Genomic DNA, 27,749 nt, shown 5'->3' with positions numbered 1-27,749 from the left:
AAAATTCGTGTTCAAATGGGTAGGCTGTTAAGGTACCCTAAGGATATGTTATGCATGGATACAGCGGTAAATAGTATCCCTGTAAAATATCATAATATGGGAAGAAATAATTTTGGAAACACAAATTTTTTATTTGTATATTCCTGCTTTTTCAAATCACCACGATTTGGACACGAAGTTTTTCGTGATTTTTGTATAAATATTTATCATCAATTTAATAAGTGCTTTTAAAGTAAAGGTCCTATCAGTCTTTCGCATTAGTGATTCCGATATTCAGTAACTTTCTAAAAATCAATTCATTTACCAATTTATTTATTTATTTTCCGGCAGCGCACTCGAGAGCCCTCTGGCACTTCATTTAACATCAGGTGATGCGCTGCCCGTTTGCCCCCTGTTTTATTAAAAAAAAACAATGATTGAGATCGTTAGAAGTGATTGGTAAGCTTGGAGGACATGTTGAAGCCTCTCACTACAAAATTGTTGCAAATAAAAATACTGAAATAACAAATAAATGCAGTTGCAGTTGTCCGGAACGTGTCGTATGTCTCGATGGTCACGTTCGACCGAGGCCGGATATCGTGTGTCGTAGGTTCGATTCGCGTGACACTTTCACATGACATTAACTGTATTAGATTCTGTACCAATGAGTTATATTTAGACTATTTATTGCTAATAAAATCCTCCAAGCGGTTCTATTTTGTGTTAGTCTGGTAAATATGCGGTCAATAAAGATTTTAAGAAAACAGTACTGTATTTTTTTTAATAGGAAATCTAAGACAATTTTTTACAAATTAAGCCATTTTAAACAGTGACGGAGAGTTGCCAGTTCTTCTACGCCCTTGATTTATAAACAGGCATAACATTTTAATGTTGAAGGATAATTTTAGATATCTTCATTAAACACAATATACAGGAATATATAGTAAATTCTGGTCTCCCTAATACGATTCCCTGTGTTGTGGGCAGCCAGTCTCTACCTTTTGACATGTAAACAGTATTCCACTAAATGACTTATACATAACACATTTATATTTAAACTATTTTTGCACAATAAGAATATTTTCTCTATCAACATAGGACAGGTTAACAAGATATTGTTTGAGATTTTTAGTAAATGTATGCAATGTGATTTTTGAAATGTTAGTGATAATTTTGTTTTTAAGGAAGTGGTTCAAGATGAAAGGGCCTCGGAAAGAGAAAAAGCGTTGGGCGAAAAACTGTTGTGTACGTGTTTACCATTATAATTCGATAAAACACCAATGGAACCAGTTAAACATTATTAAATTTACATTTGATTGTCTCTTATAAAATATTTCAATGTTTCACACAAATAGTGTGTGGTCCTTACAAATATGATAGGTACGTATTTATGCGATACGGTGAAGTGTTAACATGAAAACACTCATGCACAGACGACGGAGCTGACATTTTTTCAGTATAATTAGGAGGGGATATGAAACTCGGGGTCGTCAAAATGAAAGGTTGCAATTAGGAGCAGACTAACATTTAAAGTGCACTCAACAAGTGTTGTAGTGAATCCATCAGACATATCCGTTTGTAATAGAAAACAAATGAATGAGGTGTGTTCAAACAAAGCTCCACCGTGTGTGGACCAATGTCGGTGATGGACATGGATGATTGGGATTTTTGAAGTTATACTTCTTTTGGCGCGTTAGGGTAAAATGATGAGAGTAATTTTTTACGGCGCGCGCGCACACCGACACCCTGAGGTTAGCTTTAGTCAACATTTTAGTTTTTTCTGTTGTTAGTGTCGTTTCTTCAAACGTAGAACGATTTTTATCTTGTTACGCCAAAGAAGTAAAACTTCTAAGGCTTGTACATAAGTACATACGCGATTTTTTTACTTATTTAACAGCTTATTGATATTCCACATATTTAAAATAATATTTACATATTTTTTATTCAAAATAGAGACTACAACATACACATACGTACATTATACATAACATTATATTCTAACAAAGACGGTGATCCCATAGACCTGATTTTAAAATATGATAGTTTTCAAGAAATTAATTGAAATATCCATTAAAAATTGCTATGCAACATGTTCATTTTACATCTACATAGATTAATTATCGTTTCTCCAAGTATAGAATAAAATAAATTTTGTTTTTTAGAACTGTATAGATCTGAGTTTTTGTGCTTCAGTTGCATACAAACACGCACTTCAAGTTATCCAATCAAAAAATTTGGAGGATGGAAGTTGCTGTCTTCCTCTGACCTGAAGGACCAAACCAATCTAACCACTGCCGGTCTCTAGTGGCTAAGAAATTGTGTATTTAGCAGAATAACATTGTTAGCGCGTTTCAGGGTGTGATGTCATCGTGATTTGGAGTCGATACAATACGATACTTTTCTATTACAATAGCTTTGTGTGTGTATTGTTCGTGCGAAGACGTCTAATATCATACTTGAACGATCGACAACTAATTAGATTACTTTAATCTTCTTCTTAAGTGTCTCTCCATTACTGGAGAGTGGACGTCAGTCTCTTGAAGCGTGTCTCGTCCTGTCCCAGATGCAGCAACACTTTCGCCGTTGCAATACCCGTCCCTTGCGATACAATGATTTCTTCTACCAGCACGCCGGTTATCCTGGATTTTACCCATTATAATTAATTGGCTGTCATGGCGCAACACGTGGCCCGAGTACGCAACTTTCCGTTGATTACTTTAATGGATAGTTAATAATCTAGTATCGATATTTGAAGTGATTATTATTATAATACTATCGCGTGCATCGTGTTTTTTATATAGTTCATTGGTCTGATACGTCTGTAATGGTTCTTTGGCGTGAGGCTTATCTGGAATTTGAATTTTCCTTTATAATTGCTATATGTAGTTTGTATAGAGGTTTTTAAAAGAAAACTGTAAGTAAGTAAAATTAATTTTACATCTAAATAAAACTAATAACTAATTGCAAATCCTTTTGAGGCAAACACAGCATGCTTTGGACCTAATATTAATAACAAAATACTTAAAAATGTCGGAATATAATGTGTATTACATACAATGCTACTCAAGTGCATAGACTACTATCAATATAAAGACAGGCACAAACTTCTACCATACATAAATAAATGGATTCATTTTCATTTTTAGTCGGCTGAATCTTACCGGTTATATTCTCGCCAGGCTTGCGTTGTTTAGCATATTATCTTTGTATAGAAGTATATAGTATAAGCGAAATTAAGAAATCTATCAATCTTTGATGTCGTTATGAAAACGTAATACTTTTAAGTAATGGGAAAGTCGGTCAAGTGGTTCGGTGTGAAATATCGATGGCTCATGACACCTGCGCACGCACATACAAATTATAATAATAATATTTATTAATTTTGATAAATATATAAATGCTAAATTCACGGGTTGTACAGGTTTAATTAATCTCACTGGTATGACAACCATTTCTGACAAGCACGCGAAAAATGTAATAACGTTAGTAATAGTTTTAATTACATTTATGTACTCACTTCGTTGGCTCTGAGACTCAAAGAGTTCAAGTCTTTCCTGTTCTATGCTACCTCCTGCCGATGGCTGGCTTTTTGCCAGCTGGTCCTCCTCAATTCTGTCGATCCAGCGGTACCTAGGTCGGCTCACTGGTCTCCAGCCACTAGGTCGGTTTGCTTTCTTCATTACTTGACAGATAATGTCCATTGTTAAACGAATATTAATTGCTTAAACACATACGGTATATCACTGGTTCTTCAAACAAAAATGTCAACAATCCTCAGTAAAACGGTTTGTTAGTGTTGTGTGTGTTAAACAATTTCAATAATATGTATTATAAGCGACTTTAAAAACCGATTTTGACTTAACTGGTTTCATACCATTTTAAAAATACTCAAAAGTACTTATGAGTATAGTATTGTCTTTTGTTAACATAGCCTGTAAATAAGTGTTTCCTTTCAATACTAATGAGTATTTTTATGTTATAGAGTCGGTGTAATTTTTTTTATTTATGTAAAATTCAATTATATTAAATTGTTTACGCACAGTGGCCATTGATTTATGCGTTAACAAGATCGAATATCATTTGCGAACTAAGGTCAACGTGTAATGTGAGATAGGTCAGCGTGGGTGGTCAGTATTGAGAAAATGGATTGATTGAAATCAAATTGTTGTATACGATTTAGTTTATTACTTTAATTAACGGATAAAATAGCAATTGCAAATAAAGTAATATTTCAATGTATTGTTTATTTATTTATAAAGACAAAAAACAAATGAAAAAAAATACCCGCGAAAAAAAATAACATAAAAAATTAATTAGAAAAAACCACAAAAATTCACTAACTATAAGCCCTAAAAAATAATAGAACCTTAAACAAATTTTATTGATTCCCGTCAAGAATGTTTTTTTAGTAAAGGTTTCAATGAACTACCTATAAGATGCCAAAGTGCAATGGTATATACTTGGATTAATTAAATATTTACTATTTAAAAATATGTATCCGTAACCTAATATGTATATAATAGAATTGATCACTACGTGATGTGGCCACTTTTCGCTCATAACACTGAATAATTGGCGTTTATTATGGAATATAAGATACAGGTACCACTTATTCCACTTCTTTAAATATGTATCGCAAATATCGCTCATCGGCAAAGAAGACAGATGGTGTAGGCCGAGAGAAAAAGGCGGCGTAAATCTCTCAATACTCTTTTATCATACCAAATCATCATACAAAATGACTATGACAAACATAGAAGAAACCAGAAAGGAGACAAATACGGCCCGCTCTTTATTTGTATTATTACAAAACTCTAATAACCGCAGCTGAGTTTCATTAACGGACGTCAAGGCAAAATACAAAATACCATCCGTATCACCTCGACGTCCGTCGTTCCACAACTGAGCGTTTTCTAAGGCAGTTTTCTAAACCAGCTGCCCACTAAAGTATTTCCGAACCAATTCCGACTTAGGGTCCTTCAAGAAAAGAGCGTACCAATTCTTAAAAGGCCGGCAACGCACTTGCGAGCCTTCTGGCAATGTGAGTGTCCATGAGCGGCGGTATCGCTTAACATCAGGTGAGCCTCTTGCCCGTTTGCCTCCTGCATTCCATTAAAAAAACAACAGAAACCTCGCAGTCCAGTTTCCGGAAGCGGCAGCTGTACACCGGCATGACGTGTGAGCCATCGTTTACTCAACCATATTTGAGGGAATCACATTGTTAAAAGGCGCAAATAGAGAAATAAAGTTTTAACTATTTAAATATTTAAAATATTCTGATAATTCATTCATGTAACTTTGTTCTCTTTGTTTCGGTTTCTTAATAGAAAATACTAATCGTAATTGATTACATTCGAAGAATCATAAAGTGTACTTTCCAGTTGTTAGTGGTTTGTTAAGTGTCGCGACTACGATTTGGGATATATTAGTCCTGGACGTATGTAACATGATTTTTTTTCACTAGGTCTGATAGCAACTAATAATTAAACTTTAATTGAACGTTAGTATAATGATAAAAAGTTATTAATATAAATGATTTGAGGAAAACATTGTTTTCCTTTTAATATATGATCGTAATTCAGTACGATGTAGAACTCTACTCAAGTGTATTGTTATACGAATTATATATAATAAATTGCAATTTCCAGTGTTAGTGATAAGTGATATTTTTATAATTAATTTCATACGCTACAGGAATGTCTAAACAACGTAATGCGAGTTTCGGAATAAAATCTTTTTTTAAGAATGTAAGTCAGAGCATAGTACTTAAAATTATAATTGTGTTTATTCATTATGAAAATGAATTACAATGTGTAAGAATTGGGAACAATAAAATACTTGTCAGGGATCCCAGCTCTTCAATATCAAATTTGATAGTTGATTTCATAACAAAGTTAATAGTTTTTTTCTTCAACAACGTTGGATGATAGAAACTCCTAAACTGTAACGGTTTTGATCACCTAAAAATAAAACCAAAGAGAAATACCATTATTATTATTATTACTACCATAATTAATACAACATAAGGTTATAAGGCTAATCAGGCGTAGGCTTTGGCTACAAGAAAAACTTGTAACCAAATTTTTCTTGTGGTATCGCAGAGTCGAATCTGCCAAACTCCTAATTTCAAATCAAATCAAAATATTTATTAAACTGATAACTTAGTCCAATTATGAACGTGACTATTTAAAAAACGGAAGCGTAAATTTGCTAAATCAAAGGTGTCAAGCCGGCAAGCTACTGGTTGGATGGATGAACTGGAACCAGCTTATTGAATAGAACGGGTAACTCAAACAATCTTAGCTGGGGCCACAGGGCCTTAGGCATTCCATACTTTGTAATTTTCTTTTCTTAAATGAATAACACTAAATCTTAATATATATAAATCTCCTGTCACGATGTTTGTCCGCGATGGACTCCTAAACTACTTAACCGATTTTAAATTAAATTGGCACACCGTGAGCAGTCTGGTCCAACTTAAGAGACAGGATAGCTTAGATCTTTAATTATAGTCGCAATTTTATTTTATTGCAAATTATTTGTCTACAATTAATTGACAGTCACAATTATCTGTTAACTCCAAAAGATTCTAACAGGTGTCGATACCTTTCGACTGGAGTAATCAATAGATGGCACTGCTATGGTAAACCGACAAACGTGTCATATAAGCTACAATTCAATATCATGATTACCACGTGTTACTGAGGCTAAATTTTAAATTAAATTAATTTTGTAGTAAACAAAATACCGTGAAATTCAATTATTTCTACTTTTTTTAATTTTTGGTGTTAGTATAGCCAACCACGTGTTACTTAGACCGAAGTGTAAATCAAATTCAAATTATAGTGACGATAATACAGTGAAATTATTCATTCGTGTCGCGGTATTAAGGCTAACTAAAACCATATTGAGGAGAAACGAAGTTCGCGGGGGCAGCTAGTAAAATATAGGTATGCAATTCAGTTAGCATTTAATTCAATATAAATAATTCTAAAATTATGACAACTGAACCAACTCTTCTAAACTGGTTGAGGGCAGTATGAATAAATAGACAATATCTTAAAACAGTCAATTCACTGTCATCTTATCGTCCGGTTAGGAAAGTCTCCATCATTGAACCTGATAAACGGTAATTAGTCTGACTCGTTCGTCGGTCGTTCGGGAGTCCTGACGTGTGTGTCCTTGTAATGTTCGCTAGGAGAAGTAAAAGGAAGAAACGTAATTCTATCATCAAAGTGAGTAAATTTTCATTAAAATATGTATTTAAAAAAATTGGAATTTTAGTTAACATTCAGTAATTTTTGATGAAAATGTTAGCGATTACGATATTGAGGTTTTTATTTTATACAAAATTTTATTTAATAAATAGAAACTGCAAGTGTTATACAGCTCTGAGTCCTAAGATCAAGGACTTTAAGATTTTTCTAAGGATTTAGGATAAGCAATTACAGTAAATTTAAAAAATCCTAAGATCCATTGTGTTTTATCGACCATAATTTGTATTTATCTTTCCGCGTAATTCTTTTGAACTTGGACGCAATGCATTTCCTGGTTTTTAATTAACATATAAATATTTATGACCTGTCAAACATGTGGAATATACGGCTTTTGTCCTATATATACGAGTGTATGACGTCCTGTCCCTTTGGCAGACTTTTCTATGTCTGGTTCATTGATCGCATTATATTTTATTGTAATAAAGATTTTCTTATAGTCTAATATTTCGTAATGAAGGGCTTTGGAGTTGTGACCTTGTCTTATTAAGTCCAATTAATTTTAATTTAGTAGCTCTAATAGTGGCATTGTTCACACCTTAAGGCGTTTCCAACTTTAATCAATTAGACATTGCAATATTGCAAATATGTTTGTTATTTATATTTACGAAGAAATAAAAGCAATTGAATTTAATTCATCTACACTGCCTGTGGTTCAAAGTGATATTGTTTATCCAAAAGACGAAATTTCAGATCAAGTAGATCAATTTGTGGTTGCCACATCTCCCTCTTGGTCATTTCAAGTAGACAGAACTGATGAGATTCAAGTGGTCTCCTTTGGATGTTATTTATTTTTATTATGATTATTCTTATGGTACCTATAGTTTTTTAATCATCATCATAACTTCAATCACCAACATATGCAACTTTCCTCACTATGTTTTACTTGCTTAATATACAAATAATTATGTTTTAAGCCAACTAAAGAAAATGAACGCTAAATAAAGTATTGAATCGGTAAAAAATGTAACTGGAGTGAATAAGAATCGAAAAATGTATTTAAAAATCACGGTACAGCTGTTTAACGTCAACTAACAATGTAGTATACATAAATAGTTTGGGTGCGCTGGCGCAGGACATTCGGTGAAGTCATCGATGAAAATAGTGCACGATCGTAGGGCTGTGTTTTATTTTGGTTAATTATTGTTGTGATTTATTATCGTGACTCATTGAATGTGAAACGGGTTTTAATATGTGGAATGTAGATTATGGTTGAAACTTATGGTTTTAAAGTTGCGTTTAAGTTGTTTGGTGAAACGGATGAACCTCTCGTGTCGCGTCTGTGATTGGACAAATGCTGTTGACCAATCACAATCAAACGAATCTCGGCAATATTTGATTTCAATTTATTTGCAAAAAAAAAATTGATAAATACAATTTTTTCGAGTTTGAACAGACCGAAACAAGCTATACGTAGATACCTATACTATAGAAATTTCTTTAAATGTCCATGAACTTGTGTTTGCATTCCGCCTTGTGTATGTAATGTACACATCACTTATCTTAATTAACGTGTCATCAGTTATAATTGTTTTCAAAACACACTGTCAAGTGTAATCTTTGTTCAATATTTGTTCATATTAACTTTATTGTATTGTTCCTTTTACGTGTATTCAATTATATGCTCTATTTTATAAAACAGTAGATACTGTAATAGTCCGAGACAATGAAATTCTAATGCATTTTATGCCAGTACATATTTTGATAATTTCTATAATTTGATATATTTTAATTGATGAAACAGGATATTTTATAGTGAATCGATATATTGTTTAATTAATGAAGCACATACGTTTTAACATTATTATTATTAGAGTCACTATATGCGTTCACTAAACCCCTTTGACAACAAATCTCAAATCCGTCTAATAAAAGCTTTAATCTTTTAGAATAGAAACCTTATATATTATGTTGGAGCTATTGTCATTATAATTTAAAAACATCAAAGTCAAACGACTTAACGGTTTTGAAATACTTTGATGTTTGCAGCGCCATTGCTCCAAAATAAGTATTTGATATTTATTACCTTCTACGATAGAATGTGACCTTTTTGTATAATCTGTGATATAACTCATGGTTTTGGTTTTTTTATCGCGGCAACCCTGCCCCGAATGAATGGAAGTGCGCCGGAGACAGTTCACAGAAATGATCTCAGGCGCCGAACAAGTTCAGAATATGATTCATCGTTAATAGCCTTATTGGCGAGAGTTTTCCATTATTCAATTAATGATTGAAACGCTTTAAAATAAACTGCGCCATTGTCTTCTAAGGTCAAGGTTTTAAGACTCATTGTATAAATAGGTGGTCCATCCGGAAAAGTGACCCAAACGATCGACTGTTTTTAATTCTGATTATCTTCAAAAGGGTTCTTCAGGCTATTTGAAACCTCTCCATTCTCTAGTGGAGATGCATCCGGTTTAACGAAATTTTACTAGTGATTGATAAGTCTTCTTATGTTCTATGTAGTCCTCGGAAAGTAAAATATGTTATCTTTATTAATAACGTAGTCGTTAGTTGTCTTGAAAAGCCTTCAAGAATTTAACTCACGAATGTTTTCATTGAAATTAATACAATCTGTGTTGCAGCTGGTATGGCAGTGAATAGTTATACAATTTAAATTACTTTTTCCATCCTTCCGTGTTGCCTTATCCGATATCTTGTCCACGCCAAGTATGGCACACGTTTCTTACTTGCAATTTTGTTCCAATGTTTCTTGATACTGTCTTAAAAGAATTTCTCCTAACAATATTTTTTTATTTAATGGCATCTTAAGGACCTCGCCGCGTGTATGTTGACTGATAATATTTTTGTGCCAATTCTACCTATAGCTTTTTAGATGCGTCTTAATTGAGAATATTCTTTTTCTTTTCGAATACGTATTACTTGAACATGTTATATTAAAAACCTTAATTCACTGTAAGCATTTTATTAAAGATTGTTTCATTGTTATTTTGTAATTCATGTTAATTGTAATGGGATCATTATTTTGTTAAGTTAAAGTTTAGTACATGTTTTTGTTTATTTAAAATTTACTAAGTATTTTTCATATCACCAAATGGATCTTTGTTGGTGGTTTGTTACATTTGGGTAATCTTACGGTGACTCCTGCGCTTGCAATCTCGTGATTTATCACTTCTATGTCAATTATACTAGTCGACCCTCGTATTTAATATACGGCTTTTACTTATATAATGTTAAATGCATTTTTTTCGAAATAACCTTCACGGTCTCTCTTACAATTTGTCTTGCTTTAATGTTTAAAATCGTGTTAAACATTTTTTTGATATTCATGATTCCACTGTCACTTTTTGAGCATCTCATACCTTTCGTCATACATTGCACTTTTATGTATAAATTCCATCAATATTAATGGTATGATGAAGATTATTTTAGTGATATAATTACGATTAATTTTAATGTTTAGCGATTTAAAGTAATCATAAATTGAAACCCAGGGATACAATGTTACACCTGCCATTAGTCAATAGGGTAGACAATAGACACGTTTCTCTGTTGCATTCATTGTAATTTTGTTGATGAAGGGCGATTTATGCTAACCTGAACTAAACTCACAGCAGTACACGGATTAATTGATACCATTAAAACTTTACATACTATTTTGGTTACAAGTACAGCAGCTCTACTGCTCCTTCTAGAAGGTATCACTGATGATTGGTGACATATTAGTTTTTCGATATTGGAGAATTGTTTAGATTACTGCGTGCTGATGTGTAACTACTAAAAATCTTTTATACTCTTTGTTTCTCAGAATGATGAACCACCAGAGATCACGTATTGCGTGGTGGGCGGGGAGGGCGGCCTGGCGCTGCAGGCGGTCACTCCCACACACCCCATGCCCTCACAGGACGAGCTGGACGCCAAGTTCGCTGAACTTGTGGTAAGTAAATTTTTTTTTTTAAATTTATCCATAACTATTTATGGTGAGGCGGACGAGAGGCCACGATCTATGTCTATTTTTTTAAAATAAATAAATTAAGCATTATCGTAACGTTTTTCGTGTGTACACTATGGTGGTATTTTCTTTTTCTCCAAATGATAATTTAAAAACCTTAACCCTGATGTGATATACCTTTCTGTCTGTTTGAGATATTAAGTGACGTATAAACAAGACATCAAGACCCTTTACCACCTTATTCGTAATATTTGTATGGACATACTTTGTCACAAGAGCTGTACGTAACGTCTTTGTATGTGGAGATTATTTTTCTCAGCTATTGCAGCCCGTGTAAACAATTTCACACACCTAAAACAATCTATAGGAATATATTCTTGACTTACATTAAAACAGTAATAGTAATGATAGGTCACAATTTTTCCACTGTAATTAGTGATAATTAAAGTTATTTAGATAAATTATAAAATACACAACGATTAGCCTAAATTCAATAGTTATTATCACGGTTTAACGGTCCAGGACAAGGTGGACACGTTTATATCATATTATACCCTTTTCTAAATTATTTCTATATATTATCTTCGATTATAGTGTGTAATTATAAAACTTAACTGTTATTATTATAATTAATATATAATATTATAGTTTTACTTTATAATTAATCAAACTGAATGTATCACTTCCTTTGCAATTAATCGAATTTTTATTATGTGACCTGGGAGTCGAATCTAGGTTCGCAATAAATGAACTAAGCTCTTTAGTACTATGATCACGAAACAGTAATCTGAGGCCCAGACCTAAAGGGTTATATTGTCAATGGTTTTTCATGTACTAAGTGGTGGTTGGTGATTAATTTTTAATTTATGCTATTCGAAGCAAGAGGTAACTGGCATGACTTAAACCGATTAATCGAAGGTGTATGTCAGGTAAAAGGGGGACCAATCAACTTGCCTATTAAGAAAGTTATATATAGGTATATATTTTTTATTTATTTATTTTCACTTCGTTACACTACAATATAAAAAAACTAACATAATTCAAAAGGAGGGCAACTGGCGGCCTTATCGCTTTCGAGCGATCTCTTCCAGGCAACCACTGTGAGTAAAGAAAAAAATGTATTAAATTACATAAGATAGGCAAGTAGTGCAAAAATACATGTTATACACATTTATTAAGACAAAACTAAACAGGAACAACAAAAAAAACAAACTTAACTAAAAAGATGATACATTAAAAATAGAAGGTAAATAGATACATAAATCACGATAATTTAAGATAAGTCTCACGTAAGTTAGTAGTTAGTAAAAAAGTTAGGTTATATATAAATACAAATTTGACACGAAGATACAAGATTGTAGCGTCACTGCTTTTGGTTTAATAGCAATAAACAAAAAAGTGACATTCTCAACTAAAAAAGGATTTCCTATCATTCCTTAAATTTTACTTTAAATAGAATATTTATTTATCTACCATTGGAGATTATTCGACTCTGAGTGTGGCTGTATGTCTAATTTTAGTGGTTATAAACAAGTTTCTCGTACTACTGGTATTTAGTAGAATGTCAATCGTGACTTTCAGTTGAGACTGAATGAGTGGAACTAATTTATCATTTTATGCTGACTTTGAATCTACGGGAATATAAAGAGACCGTAATAATGTATGTGTGTTTATAAGGGACTAGCGGTTGGGCAATCGTGACCGGAAAACCTTCCTCATGAATCATTTTAGATATTAGTGAAAACCGCATTATTTTCCGTACAGTAGTTTTTGACTTGTTTTCATATAATATAAAAGTACTCGTATGATATATGCCAGTGATTCCTAACCTTTTTTATTCAACATACATAATTTTTATATAAATGATTAAACTGTTCACAACAATGTTCACTTATGAAACTTAAATTATAGGTATTAGGAAGAAATTACTTGAAAATTGTTAATGAAAAACAGTACGATAAATTTTCAAAACATAACGAAAAAGTGATATTCAAATAACAAATAATTTTAATAAATTTTTAAAAAACCCCCTTACAATTGAATTGCCACTCTGTGGGGGAACCTCCCCCCCTTTTTTTAATGAGGGGAATGCATTTTCGCACTGAGTGTGGGATTCGCTCTAAAAGCCCTACCCACTAAACCAATCAGGTCACTGTTGGGGTAACTTGGGGTCGCGCAAGCATTCTACCAAGAGAAAGCCTGCTAAAGCAACCATCTTTCATTACATTGCAATCGCCTTACAAGTCTTTACAGTAGGGTTGCAATTTCTTGCACCCAACACGTGGTTCGACGGCATGTTCACATGTGACAGATTTGTGTCCAGCTTTCCCGCACCTATAGCACAGATTGCTACGGTCCACAGTGGATGAGCAAGACGCCCGTGTGTGCCCTGTGTCCAAACATTTATAGCAGCGCAGTGGGGGCGTGGGGGAACCCCCTAATGGGAAACACTAATATATGATGTCACTGAGTTTTTGTAAACATCAAGCTCTACAACTTTTACTATCGTTAAGGCAGCGTTCGTAAGAAACCTTTCCGTTCGACCGTAATTTCGCTCACTCCAGAAATACTATTTCAAGATAAATACTTAGATTTACTTAGTCTTAATATATTTACAAACATAACGTGACTTACGTTGTAACTACTGTAATGTACTTATACTGAGTATTAAGCTCTGTATCGAGTTTTGTCAAATTCTGTCGAACAATGCTCAAATCGCTTTTAAAATACGCAGAAGTTGCCTTATTTTGTTTACAAGGTAGATTGCCATCTTGATTTTAAATGCAGTAAAAAGTAAGTATTTTTAATGATTGCAATAAAATATGTTATTAAGACATAAAACGTTAAATGTTAAAGCATATGATTAAAAAACTTATGTAACTGTAAATTATTAAAAGCCAGGAAAATATTTTTATAACAATAAAAAAGCTAGTGGGTCAGTTTTAGGTCTGGGCCCGAGATTTCAGCATCTGTTACGTAGTCAAGTAGGCGATCAGCCTGTGCTTGACACTCGAATTCTTCGGTCTGTAGTACACCCTTGAATTGATATGCTGGTATGGCTAAGTAAACAAAAAACGTGTGTGTTAAAAAAAGTTATAATAAAATAAAAAAGTTATAATTCTTTGGCGTAACAAGATAAAATCGTTTCAATATATTTATTCTTCGTTTGTAGATAACGACAATAACAATAGAAAAAACTAAAATGTCAACTTCAGAGAGTCGGTTGCGCGCGCATCCTAAAAATTTACACTCCTAATTTTTCTTTAATGCGCCAAAAGAGGTATAACTTAAAAAAAATCTAAAATGTTGACTATAGCTAACTTTAGGGTGTCGGTTTTTTGTGACGGTGTGCGCGCGCATCCTAAAAATTTACCCTCCTAATTTTTCTTTAATGCGCCAAAAGAGGTATAACTTTAAAAAAATCTAAAATGTTGACTATAGCTAACTTTAGGGTGTCGGTTTTTTGTGACGGTGTGCGCGCGCATTCTAAAAATTTACCCTCCTAATTTTTCTTTAACGCGCCAAAAGAGGTATAACTTTAAAAAAATCTAAAATGTTGACTATAGCTAACTTTAGGGTGTCGGTTTTTTGTGACGGTGTGCGTCCGCATCGTTAAAATTTACCCTCCTAATTTTTCTTTAACGCGCCAAAAGAGGTATAACTTTAAAAAAATCTAAATGTTGACTATAGCTAACTTTAGGGTGTCGGTTTTTTGTGACGGTGTGCGTCCGCATCGTTAAAATTTACTTACTACTACTAGCGCGCCAAAAGAAATATATCTTTAAAAATCACAAGGTGGAATGAAGTTCGCGATGGCAGCTAGTTTATATTTATTTATTGAAGTTTACCACATCATACATACTATATAGATACTAAATAAAAGTACTATGTTAATTAAACAACCTGACAATCAAGGGTTATGTAGTCGCTATTTAATACAAATCGAAGCGAATAACGGGTTCGCAAGTCAAGGGCGTCATACAAATTTAACAAAATTTAGATTTCACTCTGTTGTTTAATTGAGTTCACTTACGTAGGGAATATATTGTAATCAATAAATCAAATGTCTATATAAAGATGGACAGAGGTATTTGACAGTACTACAGAGGTCAAAAGCTGACCCCGAAGACGACGCGACGCATAATCCTATCAAATGCGCAGACGCGTATTAGTAGCGTCCGTTACTCGAGACTTTATACGAAACGATTACGGCATACGACACAATATAAAACAAATAATTTAATTAACATTTGTTAAACTAAAAGGTGATTAGTCTCCTGTATCTGACACGCGCCGTCGACGTTTTTGGTTGTAAGGCAAGCCGGTTTCGCGATGTTTTCCTTAACCGTGCGACGAATGTTAAATGCACAAACTGGAGCACAGCCGTGAATCGAACCTGCGACCTCAGGGATGAGAGTCGCACGCTGAAGCCACTAGGCCAACACTTTATAAAAAAATGAACTCGTTAATATAATATAATGAATATAATATGATCTATTGATAAAAGTCATTCCAAATGTATTTTTTTACAAATGCACGAATAAAAGAATAAAAATCAAAGCTTATTTATTAATTTAGACCATAAGTTTTGACAACAATTATATATAACTAAACTGTTATTATTATTATGGCATTATGATATTTGTATACTTATATAGTTGTAACCCTTTCTTTGAAAATGAAGCGAATTTATTATTATGCAACTACAACTATAAAATCTGACTCAAAATATAATAATTTATTTTTTATTTACTGGTCGTGTCCGCATGTTATCGGGACCGCACCGCTTTACATATTTTTTGTATGTACTTCAATGCTTTGTTTGTAATGTGTTAAATCTAATTTTGTAATTCAAATTAAACCAAAATTAGGTACATTACAATATGGACATGAAAACTAATAACTATAACGAAGCTTCGTACTACGAATTAACATCGTATCGTCAAATGTAAAGGCACTTTGTAATCGCACGCGATCTACTAATCGGTCAAGAGAAAGCTACGCTATAAATATACATAGTACTATTATGTAAGAATTCCAGTATATGTTTACATTTGTATTAAATAGCGACTACATAACCCTTGATTGTCAGGTTGTTTAATTAACATAGTACTTTTATTTAGTATCTATATAGTATGTATGATGTGGTAAACTTCAATAAATAAATATAAACTAGCTGCCATCGCGAACTTCATTCCACCTTGTGATTTTTAAAGATATATTTCTTTTGGCGCGCTAGTAGTAGTAAGTAAATTTTAACGATGCGGACGCACACCGTCACAAAAAACCGACACCCTAAAGTTAGCTATAGTCAACATTTTAGATTTTTTTAAAGTTATACCTCTTTTGGCGCGTTAAAGAAAAATTAGGAGGGTAAATTTTAACGATGCGGACGCACACCGTCACAAAAAACCGACACCCTAAAGTTAGCTATAGTCAACATTTTAGATTTTTTTAAAGTTATACCTCTTTTGGCGCGTTAAAGAAAAATTAGGAGGGTAAATTTTTAAGATGCGCGCGCAACCGACTCTCTGAAGTTGACATTTACGTAGAGCGGGCAAGAACTGGCAAGAATTTTTTCGCCACTGTTTTTAATCGCCAAGTGTTGAGTCATGCAAATTGTTTGATCTGGTGCAAACCAATCCCAAGGATTGGGATTATTTAATTATTTGTCAATTTTATAAAAAGTTTTATTGATTAATTGGGAGTTTGTTTTAAAAACGAATACAATCTCCATATAAGGAGTGGGTATTAAAGGCTCCAATGGCAATTAAATTAAAATTATTCTCCCTCTTCAACATAGCGTTAACACAATTTGATAGACAGAGATGGAGTACTTTAAAATCTACTTAAAAATGTTTATTATATGAATGAATTAGGCTCCAATTTAATTCGCAGATATATCAATTTAAAAAAATATATATTATTATCTGGCATCATCACTCAGCTGGCATACACCGGCACTCCGGTACTCGGCACTATTTACAGGTATGGTACAGAACCAACAGATGGTGGGATCTTGCGTAAAGAATTGTTTTCGCGCATTCATGAATCTTCTTCTTAGAGAAGCCATCTTCTATATATCTCCTTTCGAAGGTTGGCGATCAAATGGGTAATTATGAATCTCACGCTTCTAAACAATGACGGTCTCTTTCTGATACTTTGTATTGTATGATGTGCTGAGGAAGCTCCTAAATTATGTTGAATTTAAATTTTTAAAGCCCTTAAGAAAATTAAAAATAAAATCGTGTTCAAATGTATATATTTCTTTGGCGTTATATTTTTCTTCGAGCACTTTAGAGGAACGTTTTCCTCTTCGAATATTCAGGGTGTCGGTTTTTCGTGACGGTGTGCTGGTGTCGGTTTTTTGTGACGGTGCGCGTGCGCATCGTAGAAATTTACTCTTATCATTTTTCTCTAAAGCGCCAAGAGAAGTATAACTTCAATAACTATTTGTGTAGGTTGTGTAGTCCTTAATAAATAATTTGTGATGGTTTTTAAAATCTTGTGTTGCTCGTCGCTACATACAGGTAACTCGTTTCAGCAGCTGCCTAGAAGTTAACGAAATCGTTAACTCATAAAGATCTACGTATCACATATATACATGTTATGAAACACCAAATTCTCCAACAGCATTCGTTAAGAGAAATCATTAAAAACTTCGAGTTCGTAACACTATTGCCAATCAGTGTCCAAGAGAAAGTGCTCAAAGCCCCATCGGACTCCATTGATTGATATATTTACAGAATTGACGTTGACACGACACTCCACAGTTTCCTTTTAGATTTATAGACACCGGCATCGTTCTAGTAATACAATCTTTAGTTTTTCCATCTATTAAAATGTTTCCAAATCCAGCCAATTTGTACGTCGTAATGTATCTGATACCTGTACATTTATTTCCAATGGGAAGGAATAGCAATGTATACATTTTTTAAATGCTTAATTTTGTTCTCGTTAAGCTGGACCTATACCAGAGAGTCTTTGCTTCATAAACTTCAAGTTTTATATGCTCAATGTCTCTTACATTTGTTTCCTTTTGATCGTGAACCTCATATCGGGCCGATTCGTTTGTCATATTTAATTAAGTTCAATAATTGTAATAGTTTGTTTGAAGTAATTTAAATATATTTTGTTTATTGAAGTGAAACTTCTTTAGGCGTATGAGGGTGAAATTTTTACGGATGAAACGCAATAATAATAGTAGCGTATGAAGACATTGGCGTTTTTGTCGAAGAAAAGGAAGAGAGTGATTGATACCAATTGAAAGAGAGTGAGAAAAGTCAAAATAGTCGTGAAGCGAGTGTAGAACGACAATGGATGATATTTTTACAATTTATTTAGATAATGTTCAAACTTGATCTTATATTGCATATTTTACTTGTCATAATGCTTTAGTCACAACAATCCCAAAAGAAATCGCGTCGAATAATGTAAAAATCAAAGAAATATTAAATATATTCATTTTTTCCTCCCTCTCCCATTCAAATATGAACAAGACTTAAAAAATAGTTTGCCAAAGAAGTTTCACTTCTTGTATGTATTCATGTATTTATTTGCATTCCATAACGTTACAAAAGATGTTTATGAGGCTTCAAGCTAGGTACAATATTATGGACCCTGTTAGGGCACAGCAAAAGAAGGCATTACAAAACCTATACAACATAATTAATAGCAACAAAATAGCACATAAAACTTCACACTCCAGGCTAGTACCAATTACATAGAATAACATTTTTTTTTAATTTAATTTTGAATATTTGGGGATTAATAATTATGAAATTAAGCTATATTTTTATCTTCTAGGTACTCATTAACGCTATAATAACATTTGCGTATAAGAAGTTTTTTTAGTTTGTTTGTAAATATATGTATCTTTTTTTCATTTCTTAGTGTCTCAGGTAGTTTATTATAAATTTTGATTGACATGACTAGTGAGCTTGATGCATGTATTTGTAATCGGGAAGGTGGTAGGTTTAGGCGTTTTTTGTGTCGAAATGTATATCTTGTCTGTATGTCTTCGCGTGTGGTGTAAAATTCTTTGTATGTATGGGCAAATTTACAGATTTACAGAGACTTCTGACATGTGTACTTTATACGCACGCACTTTTTTGGGATTCACCGCTGGCCAGCAGACCTTTATTAAAACCAATTATTTAATTTTTGTCAATAATTAGTCTTAGGGAAGTTGCAAGTTGTATAAAATCTAAAGGTAGCGCTAATACCGTAATAATGACCAGATGTTTTGCGATTATGTTTGTTTAATGTGACATAAACAATTATATGTTGCGATAATGTATTCAATCAGGTTTTTGCTTGAACTTTGTAATATTCGTTTCACATTCTCATTTTATTAAGTCGTCAGATATTTTAAGACTTTGTAAAAAAACCGTTTAGATTTGGGCCTTTGATAAAGCGTTTAAGGATTTAACATTCGCTCGAACGGTGAAGGAAAATATCGTGAGGAAACCGACTTGTCATAGACCCAAAAAGTTGACGGCCTGTGTGGAAGGATGATATTTGCTTATTAAATTGATAAATGATCACGAAACATAGAAAAATCTGATCTACTGGTGAAACTGCTCAAACAATTGTTTCTTGTTAAAGAATTTCACCAGATTTAGTATGCTGAAAACGGCTGTCAGTATATAAATAGTGAAGTAGTGTAAGCATCCTCAAGTATAGATCTAGTGCTACTTCCTTCTAACTTCGAACCCTTAATGTTTCGAGGTCCTTCACAACCCAATCCCACCAACGCAGCCTCGGTCTACCGGGTTTTGTTACCAGATTGTGAGTTCGGAATATAATTTCAGATTCGTATATATGTTAAATGTAGGTACAAAGTTGTTGTATCAAACGAAGACTTCGTTAACCTTGACAGAGTTGAAGCCACGATCGCAATTAATTTTATACTGTATAAATTGTGCGTGGTTGTCAAATGACTTGGTTTTATAGAGACCAGTGATAAATGCAACTAAGAGTTATAACCTGTCTTTTGAAGGTTGGGGCTATCTAAAAATAATATTGATTCAATACTAGTAGCGCCATCCAAGTTTAAGGAATTAAATATTATTAAAATATCTGGTCAATATATACTTAAATTTTTTTTTAAATACAAATGCTGACTTTCACCAGTATGATTACTCGAAACAAAACTAATCTAAGCGTACTGCCAACCATGCTCCGGTTGATAAACCACTCCTTATATGGAAATTGTATTCGTTTTTACAACAAACTCTCAAGGGAAATTATAGAATTATCACTGAATAAATTCAAAACTCTCGTTAAACGTAAATTAATCAATAAAGCGTTTTATAAATTTGACGATTATTTAAACGATCCTAATCCTTGGGATTGATTTGCTCCAGTTCAAACAATTTGCATGACTCAAAAGTCAGCGATTAAAAAGAGTGGCCAGTTCTTCTTGCCCGGTCCCTTTGCGAACTGGTAGTAAATGCAAATTCTGAATAAATTTAACATCTTTTCTGTTAACGTTCATAACTGCACTTGGTTACTACTACTATATGAATAAAGTTATTTTGAGTTTGAGTTTAATATCAGCCTACGAACTTTTCACTTTATTCATTTTTTTTTTTATTATTCAGATGTTATGTTGTTGCAAATAAACTCACAGTACAGTATTTAAAATATTCTTAACCTACTTAATAATTATAATAAACTCTTAATTAAAGGCGCTAATTAAAGATTTAAGTTGGCGCCTGGTAGACAGTACTTGTGACTCTTGAGCTGGTGCTTTCCTCGCTCAACGAAAATGTATCGCAATACAGCGAGGAAATGCTACCGGCGATAAAGGTATGTCACAAGGACCAAACTTTTTAAATTTGTTTCAATTTTTTTAAATTATTGTAAATATATTGATAATTTGTGAATTCATAAAATCATGTATCGACTGTGCATTTGGATTACAAATTATTACTTTCTTACTATGTTTTGGCCGGTAGTAGATCAGCCTGTCTTAGCATGACTGGGGAAGTGAGACTGATACAATATTTTGAGGATTGTGAATCCAGGGGTTACTAAGTAATGACATACATAGTGTCTCGTTTTGTTGCTGATTTTAATTCCTAGAATACGAAAGTTCACCCGTATCCCGACGTCTGCCGTTCCACAACTGAGCATTTCTTAAGGCAGTTTCTGCCACACACCACCAGTTTCCAAAACCAGCCGGTTTCCATACTGCCCACTGAAATATTTCTGAACCAATTCGACTTGGGGTTCATGAAAAGAGCGGACCAATTCTAAGGCCGTCAACCCACTCGTGAGCCCTTTGGCATAGAAAGTGTCCGTGAGCGTCGTACCACATAACATCAGATAAGCCTTCTGCCCGTTTAGCCCGTTCTATATAAAACAAAGGAAAGTTTATTTTTCTCATATTAATCCACTTTAGTATGTGTTGCGAAGGCTAGAACCGCGATCCATAATTACCTATCTGAAAGTAACGATCTTGTTAGTGGTTTTTTAGATACAATGTTCACTTGAATCCAGGAGTTTCGGGTAATTAGAATTACGAAGCTGCGAGGCGAGATTTTTTATATTTCTAAAAATAATTTTAATGATAGTATTTAAGAACATAACACAACTTACTGCTCATAATGACTGCTGAGAAATTATGCGACCTTTACGTTCTTTGTGCTCGTTCTAGGAATTAGAAAAAACCGGTTTATGTGACGTAGAAAATTCCTAGAAGCCCAGTTATTTATTTTGTCGTTATTACTATTTACAAATATGAGTTATACATTTTTATTCGTCTGTAGGTGTGTATCTGGAATTCTCTTGAGTAGATAGATTTTTATTTTCTTTTGTTGTTTTAGGATCATCATGTATCCGATCATCATAAATTTTACCTATTATCTGAGCATTTACACTCATCTAATACTTTATATTTTACACTTAATTAATTTTTTTTGATTTGTAATTGGTAAAAATCTTAGTTTCTAAGAAAATCTAGTTTTTAATCCGCCCAAATTTTAAATATTAGTAAATTTAGTAATCTTTTTCTTATAGTAGTTTAAGTACCAATAATTCTTATATTTTGTTCATTTACTACATATACTTTATTTAAACTGTTTATTTTTACGATTATTATTCGTTATTTTTCTTTTCTTTTTCTTGCGTCTGAGGCGCAAACTAACTGTTGAGCTCTCTGGCAGAATGCCCAATGCCGTGGAACATGTCTGATGCTGAACACACACCTTTTTTTCTTTCCATAGTTTTTGTTATTTTTATTTTTTCATTGTTGTTATTATTATTATTTTGTGTGTTTCGTAACGACTTCGTTTCGACTTTAGTAATAGATGTTATGTCTATGTCTTGTTATAGGCTAATGAATTACAGATGATTTTTAAGTTATCGTCTGTTAGTAATGTAAATACGTCAATTTCACATTGAATAGGTAGACTTTACTGATGTTACATAAATTGTTAAGTCTATCGAAGCAATTAAACAACCAACAACTTTCCTCAGTATCTCAGGTTTCGTATACATTTCAATACTAAATAATGCCACTGAGTTTCACCAGCTTTGATTGGAATTTATTGGAGAAAAGCTAGACGTTATTGAAAGCCTTGTAGATAAAATGATAATTTTACTGCTACTCGCTTGGTACCTCCAACTACTGATAAAATAGTTTGTTCATTGAGTAAGATGTTATGAATGTTGGAGAGTGTTTATCTTTTCGTTTTTGGGGTTACCACTAAAGAAGTAGCGATACTTTTTGAAGTGAAACTTCTTTATTTCTCTCACAATCTCTGGGCTGCTTCAGTTGTGTCTGTTTTTTGATCATTTTAATTTTTAATAGCCTTCGTCTTTTTGGGTGCTAGGGATGTCTTTCTCTCTCTACGCAAAGACTGCGTCTCTATGCTCTTTTTTCAGAGTGTATTATGAAGAGTTGTTACCTCCTGCCGCGTTTCATCACCGTATGTGCCGTATTAACTCAAAATCTTATCAGCATCATCTTCATGACTGTCTTCCACGATCCGCTCCACTATATATTTTGTTTTGCGCACTAGCTGACTGTGAAATCGATTGGGGTCTTCCCTGGGAGATACAACCTTCAATTGTTTTAAAACAGAGCATTATCCTTCCTCAAAATCCGGCATTGCACCAAGTAGAATAGGTGTCCATAGGTATTGACTGGCCTTTTTGGGCGTCCCGTTGGCTGGTTTGCCCCCCTATTATATAAAAAAAATCCTATAAATCTGATAAATATAACTTTTGTGTATTGTGAATTTAAGTGCTTATGAAAAACGATTATTTATATAATCTGAACTTTACAAACATGTCTTTCGTATGGTCATAATTCCAGTATGATTTTTTTTCTCGTTTTTCGAAATTTGTAATTTTTATTTCTGAATATCTGTAAGTCAATATATTATCTATAACTAACCTCTCTCATCTTTGCTCGTCTTCATGGATATTGTAGTATCCTAATGGTATAATAAATTTTGAAACGCCCAAATTTTTTTATCTTTATTTACTACAAACATACAGAAATACAATTATTATAATATCAGTATAGTTAGTGGAACTTTAGGTTGAGTTTATTGTAAAAATATTATGGAAAGCACTGAGTGGTTATTACTAGGGCCAAGCTTTCGTGCCTCTCTTGGTGCTAGAAAGTTGTTGAAAGCTGTTTCAGCTTACAAATTGTTCAAAGTACACACCTTATAATCGTGTATTTACTAGTGAATTTAATTAGTTATTTTGGTTAACTAGCCTTAGAACGGTATGTTATATTGCACGGGAATTTATTAATAAGGTAAAGGTTTATTATAAATAATAAATACATTAATTAATAAGTACCATGGTTAATGCGAATAATGTTTAAAGATTCACATCATTTGAGTTAGTTGAACGTATCTGAAACTGGTGTGAGCTTAGCCGAGAGCTTTGGGCAAGATTCAAGTAAGAGACTAAGTGAAGTATGACTCCCGTATGTCAAAAATAATTTTAAATTTTAGGAGTCGTTGTAACCTGAATACCTTACTCGTAATGTTAAAGAATACATGGCGATGAAACCGGCTCGTATGAGAAACAAAAATTATAACGTGTGTCAAGTACATAAGTATAATCCTCCTTAAAGTTATCGTGATACATGTGTCCCTTTTTTAATATTGTTATGTACACTGTTTACATATGTTTGGTTGTTCCATTCGTTTTGTCTATATATCTTATGTATTTTTGCACTTCTTGCCTTATTTTGTTTTTTCACATTGGTTTCCTGGAAGAGATCGCTCGAAAGTCATAAGGACGCTAGTTGATCTCCTTTTAATTTATTATGACAACTGTATTATACTCCTGTATGTAACAAAGTCTTAATCATTAAATAATCTTAAGGGTTGACTAAGACAAAGTCTAAAATTTTGATATTCTGTGTATCTATTTTATAGCTTATGTTGAGCGAGATAATCTCAGGAACTAGTAGGGTTCGGAGAATACTTTTTAATGTTGAAAAGTTTCTTTATAGTTAAAGAGTATAACAAAACGATCGTCTTCAAACAAGAAATTAAAAGCCACGCGCCACAGATAGTCCAAATGACGAATAAGTCTTTTAGATTATTTTCTTAAATATATTTCATGTGATGTAATTGTTTTTAAAACCTTGAAGTGCGAGTGTTGGAATGAGGCTGGTCCAATGACTCAAATTTTAACCTTTATAAATCTGTCAGATATTTTTCACTGTCTCATTACTGTAGGGCGTGTATAGCCTTGGTTATTTTAAGTAACTAATTATTTAGTTAATATTGTCTCATTTACAGTGTCATTTTTCTAAATAGTTATATAACGTTTTCTCAGTTGGTTTGAATTAATGAAATAGAATATGTAAAATTAGTATGTTTTAAATGACGTTGTCGTAATTTATTTGTAATTTGAAAGCATGCTTTGGTCTTGATCTTGTGATTTGTACTAAAATTAAAATTATGAAGTCAAAGTCAAAAATCATTTATTGATTATAGGTAACACAATGTACACTTATGAACGTCAATAAAAAAGTAATATACATTAAATGCTTCTAATTTTACATTTACTGCCAGTTCTCAAATCAAGGGCGTAGAACGGAAGAGAAGAACTGGCAATAAACTCTCCGCCACTCTTTTTAATCGCCAAGTTTTGTTTTACACAACGTTTGTAAGGAGCTGCAACCATTACACCATGTTCCACATGACGTCTTAAGTAATAAATAATAATGTTAAATTTTTAATAATAAATTAAAAACAAAGATTTGTCTCAGATTGTCAAAGATCCTCTATCAGCAGGAGGCATGGTGAAATAAATAGCACGCACTTACATTACATTTACAACACGTAAATACATAGTCGAAATAACTAATAACTATACGTTTCTTAACTCTACTTTTATTAGGTAGGAAGTTCAGTTAGATATTTTTTTTTAAATAAAATAATACTACACAATTAAGCTTAGTTATTTGTCAAAATAATGTAATAATAAGAGCGTACCAATTCTTAAAAGGCCGGCAACGCACTCGCGAGTCCTCTGGCATTCAGAGTGTCCGTGGGTCATTTATCATCAGGTGAGCCTGCTGCCCGTTTGCTCCGTGTTATAAAAAAAATAATCATTTAAAACTATCTTTCTATTTCTTTAACATGGAAAAGTTTGATGAAAATATAACATAGTAACCATAAGTTATAGATATATTTACAAGAACAAAAAACAATATTAACAATATATAAACTGTATCTATGTACTATACATTTGCGTGTTGGTGATGTTGATTTACTATATTCTTAACCTACATAGTAATAATATTTATTAAAAGGGTATAAATAGAATATTTAAACAAATTTTAAAAGTTTGCTGTGGCAGTGTACCATTATTGTTAGCAGAACTTCCTAACTGAATTGCTACCTTTAACAGTTAACAAACTATATTACTATTTCAATATAAAAACATTCATTGGTGTGTGTGTTAGTAGTACGACGATTAGCTTCTATACTTGTTAATATATTTTATATAAAAATCCAGTACAAAATATACAAGGAGATCGCCTAAACTGCATTCCAGTAGCGTTCCTTATTGCATTTAGATGGCCGATTTTTCCACTAAAACATTCGTCGCGGAATTCGTGTGAAGGTCTCAATTTTTTGTTGTGTTGCCTTTTTTGTATGATGGAATCGTGTTTGGGAAATTGCTCGCTTGATTAGTTCGACATATTAATTGCGTTGAACCGATTTGCGTGGTTTTAAGTTAGTCAACTGGGTTGCGTTAGTGGATTTGTAATTTCTAAATATCTGTTGATTTTTTTTATAAAATCGTCGTTTAATTTGGCGTCTATATGTCACCGGAGTATAATAAAATTTATTAAATTCCTTGGATATTTAATCAATTTATCAATTTGTGACGTCTCGTGATAAATTTATAAACTAATGGATATCTATTTGTAAGATTCTAAACGATAACGTTAGGTTAGTATACCACTATAGGTTACTTATTCAACCAATTAGAGCGCCGTTTCGCTATCGCTTATTATTTTACACGCGAGTTCGTTAAGTTTATCAATTTGCGAAAATGTGGGCGGAAAATAAAACAATTTATCCATCCTAATTTCCTAAGAATAATAAACGGATTTCTTATATTCCGGTGACATATATATAAAAGTTTCCGAATACAATCTTTGAAACACATACCATAATTTACATTTTTAAGTCTGTAAGCTTATATACGTTTGAATCACAGATAAGTTCTAAAGATCATCAAGATTACATATATGATATTGTATAATAGACAAACATTCTAAATAAATATATTATATTTTCAGGAGGAACTGGATCTAACAGCAGTGAACAAGGCGGCGATGATGGAGCTTCCAGCCGCCAAGAAGTGGCAGATATACTGCAGTCGCCGCCCACCACCGGGACAACCTTCCGCACTGGCGACCGCGCCCCAAGTTGAGGAATACATCAAGGCACTAAATGAGATAGCCGATGTGAGTTGATAAGTTTTACAAACTCTTCGGAAAACACTTACTTTATTCAGATTATGTACTTTTATTTAGATTTGTAACGGTGATGTAAAAAGGGTTAAAGATGAACTAGTTTTTTTAAGATTATATTCTGGACACATTGGAAAAGTTTTGTTTTTAAAGTGTACGTTTGTATACGTCATTAATTTTGTAAGTTTATACTTAAATCTTTAAATAATAAAAGTATATCAAGGTACCTATAAAGAGTTATTGGAAATTCGACGTATTCCCGTTAGAAGATCACCGTTTGTGATAATTTTAACTGCAAAAAATTACAATTTTAAAGTTACATATGTCTTTTCGCTTTTTGTGACTATTTACCGGTAATTAAGTATGTGTACCTACAGGAAAAAGAAAATGGTTCGAGGAAACATAACGAAGTGTTAATGGAATTACAAGCCGACCTTTATCACAAATCGACCAAAACCAATTCACGTGAAAAAACAATGTTGTTAATTTAAGGCGTTTGAAACGTTACTACCATTTGATTCACTAATAAAGGCCTCCGAGGCACCTACTAAAATTTGTCTATGGGCTGCAATGACCGCCTTTTTTGGGCGTCCCGTAGGCTAGTTTGTCTATT

General features: G+C 32.9%; 1 protein-coding gene across 9 annotated transcripts in view; it reads left to right on the top strand.

Moving 5' to 3' along the window:
* Positions 1-27,749, top strand: part of LOC123720347 (disheveled-associated activator of morphogenesis 1) — a 112,421-nt gene that overhangs the window by 67,186 nt on the left and 17,486 nt on the right. For 7 of the 9 annotated variants that reach the window (XM_045676965.1, XM_045676970.1, XM_045676923.1 and 4 more), the window contains 2 exons: positions 11,023-11,151; positions 26,963-27,130. In XM_045676965.1, the coding sequence (XP_045532921.1) occupies positions 11,023-11,151; positions 26,963-27,130 (297 nt within the window). Of the gene's footprint in view, positions 1-5,629; positions 5,727-7,059; positions 7,215-11,022; positions 11,152-26,962; positions 27,131-27,749 lie in introns of those variants that run through there. The other 2 variants (XM_045676948.1, XM_045676979.1) reach the window with 2 other exon arrangements.

Source organism: Pieris brassicae, chromosome 1, assembly GCF_905147105.1.
Source record: "Pieris brassicae chromosome 1, ilPieBrab1.1, whole genome shotgun sequence".
NCBI lineage: Eukaryota > Metazoa > Arthropoda > Insecta > Lepidoptera > Pieridae > Pieris > Pieris brassicae.
Note: the sequence above shows the minus strand (reverse complement) of the source record. Positions and strands in the feature narration are given on the sequence as shown.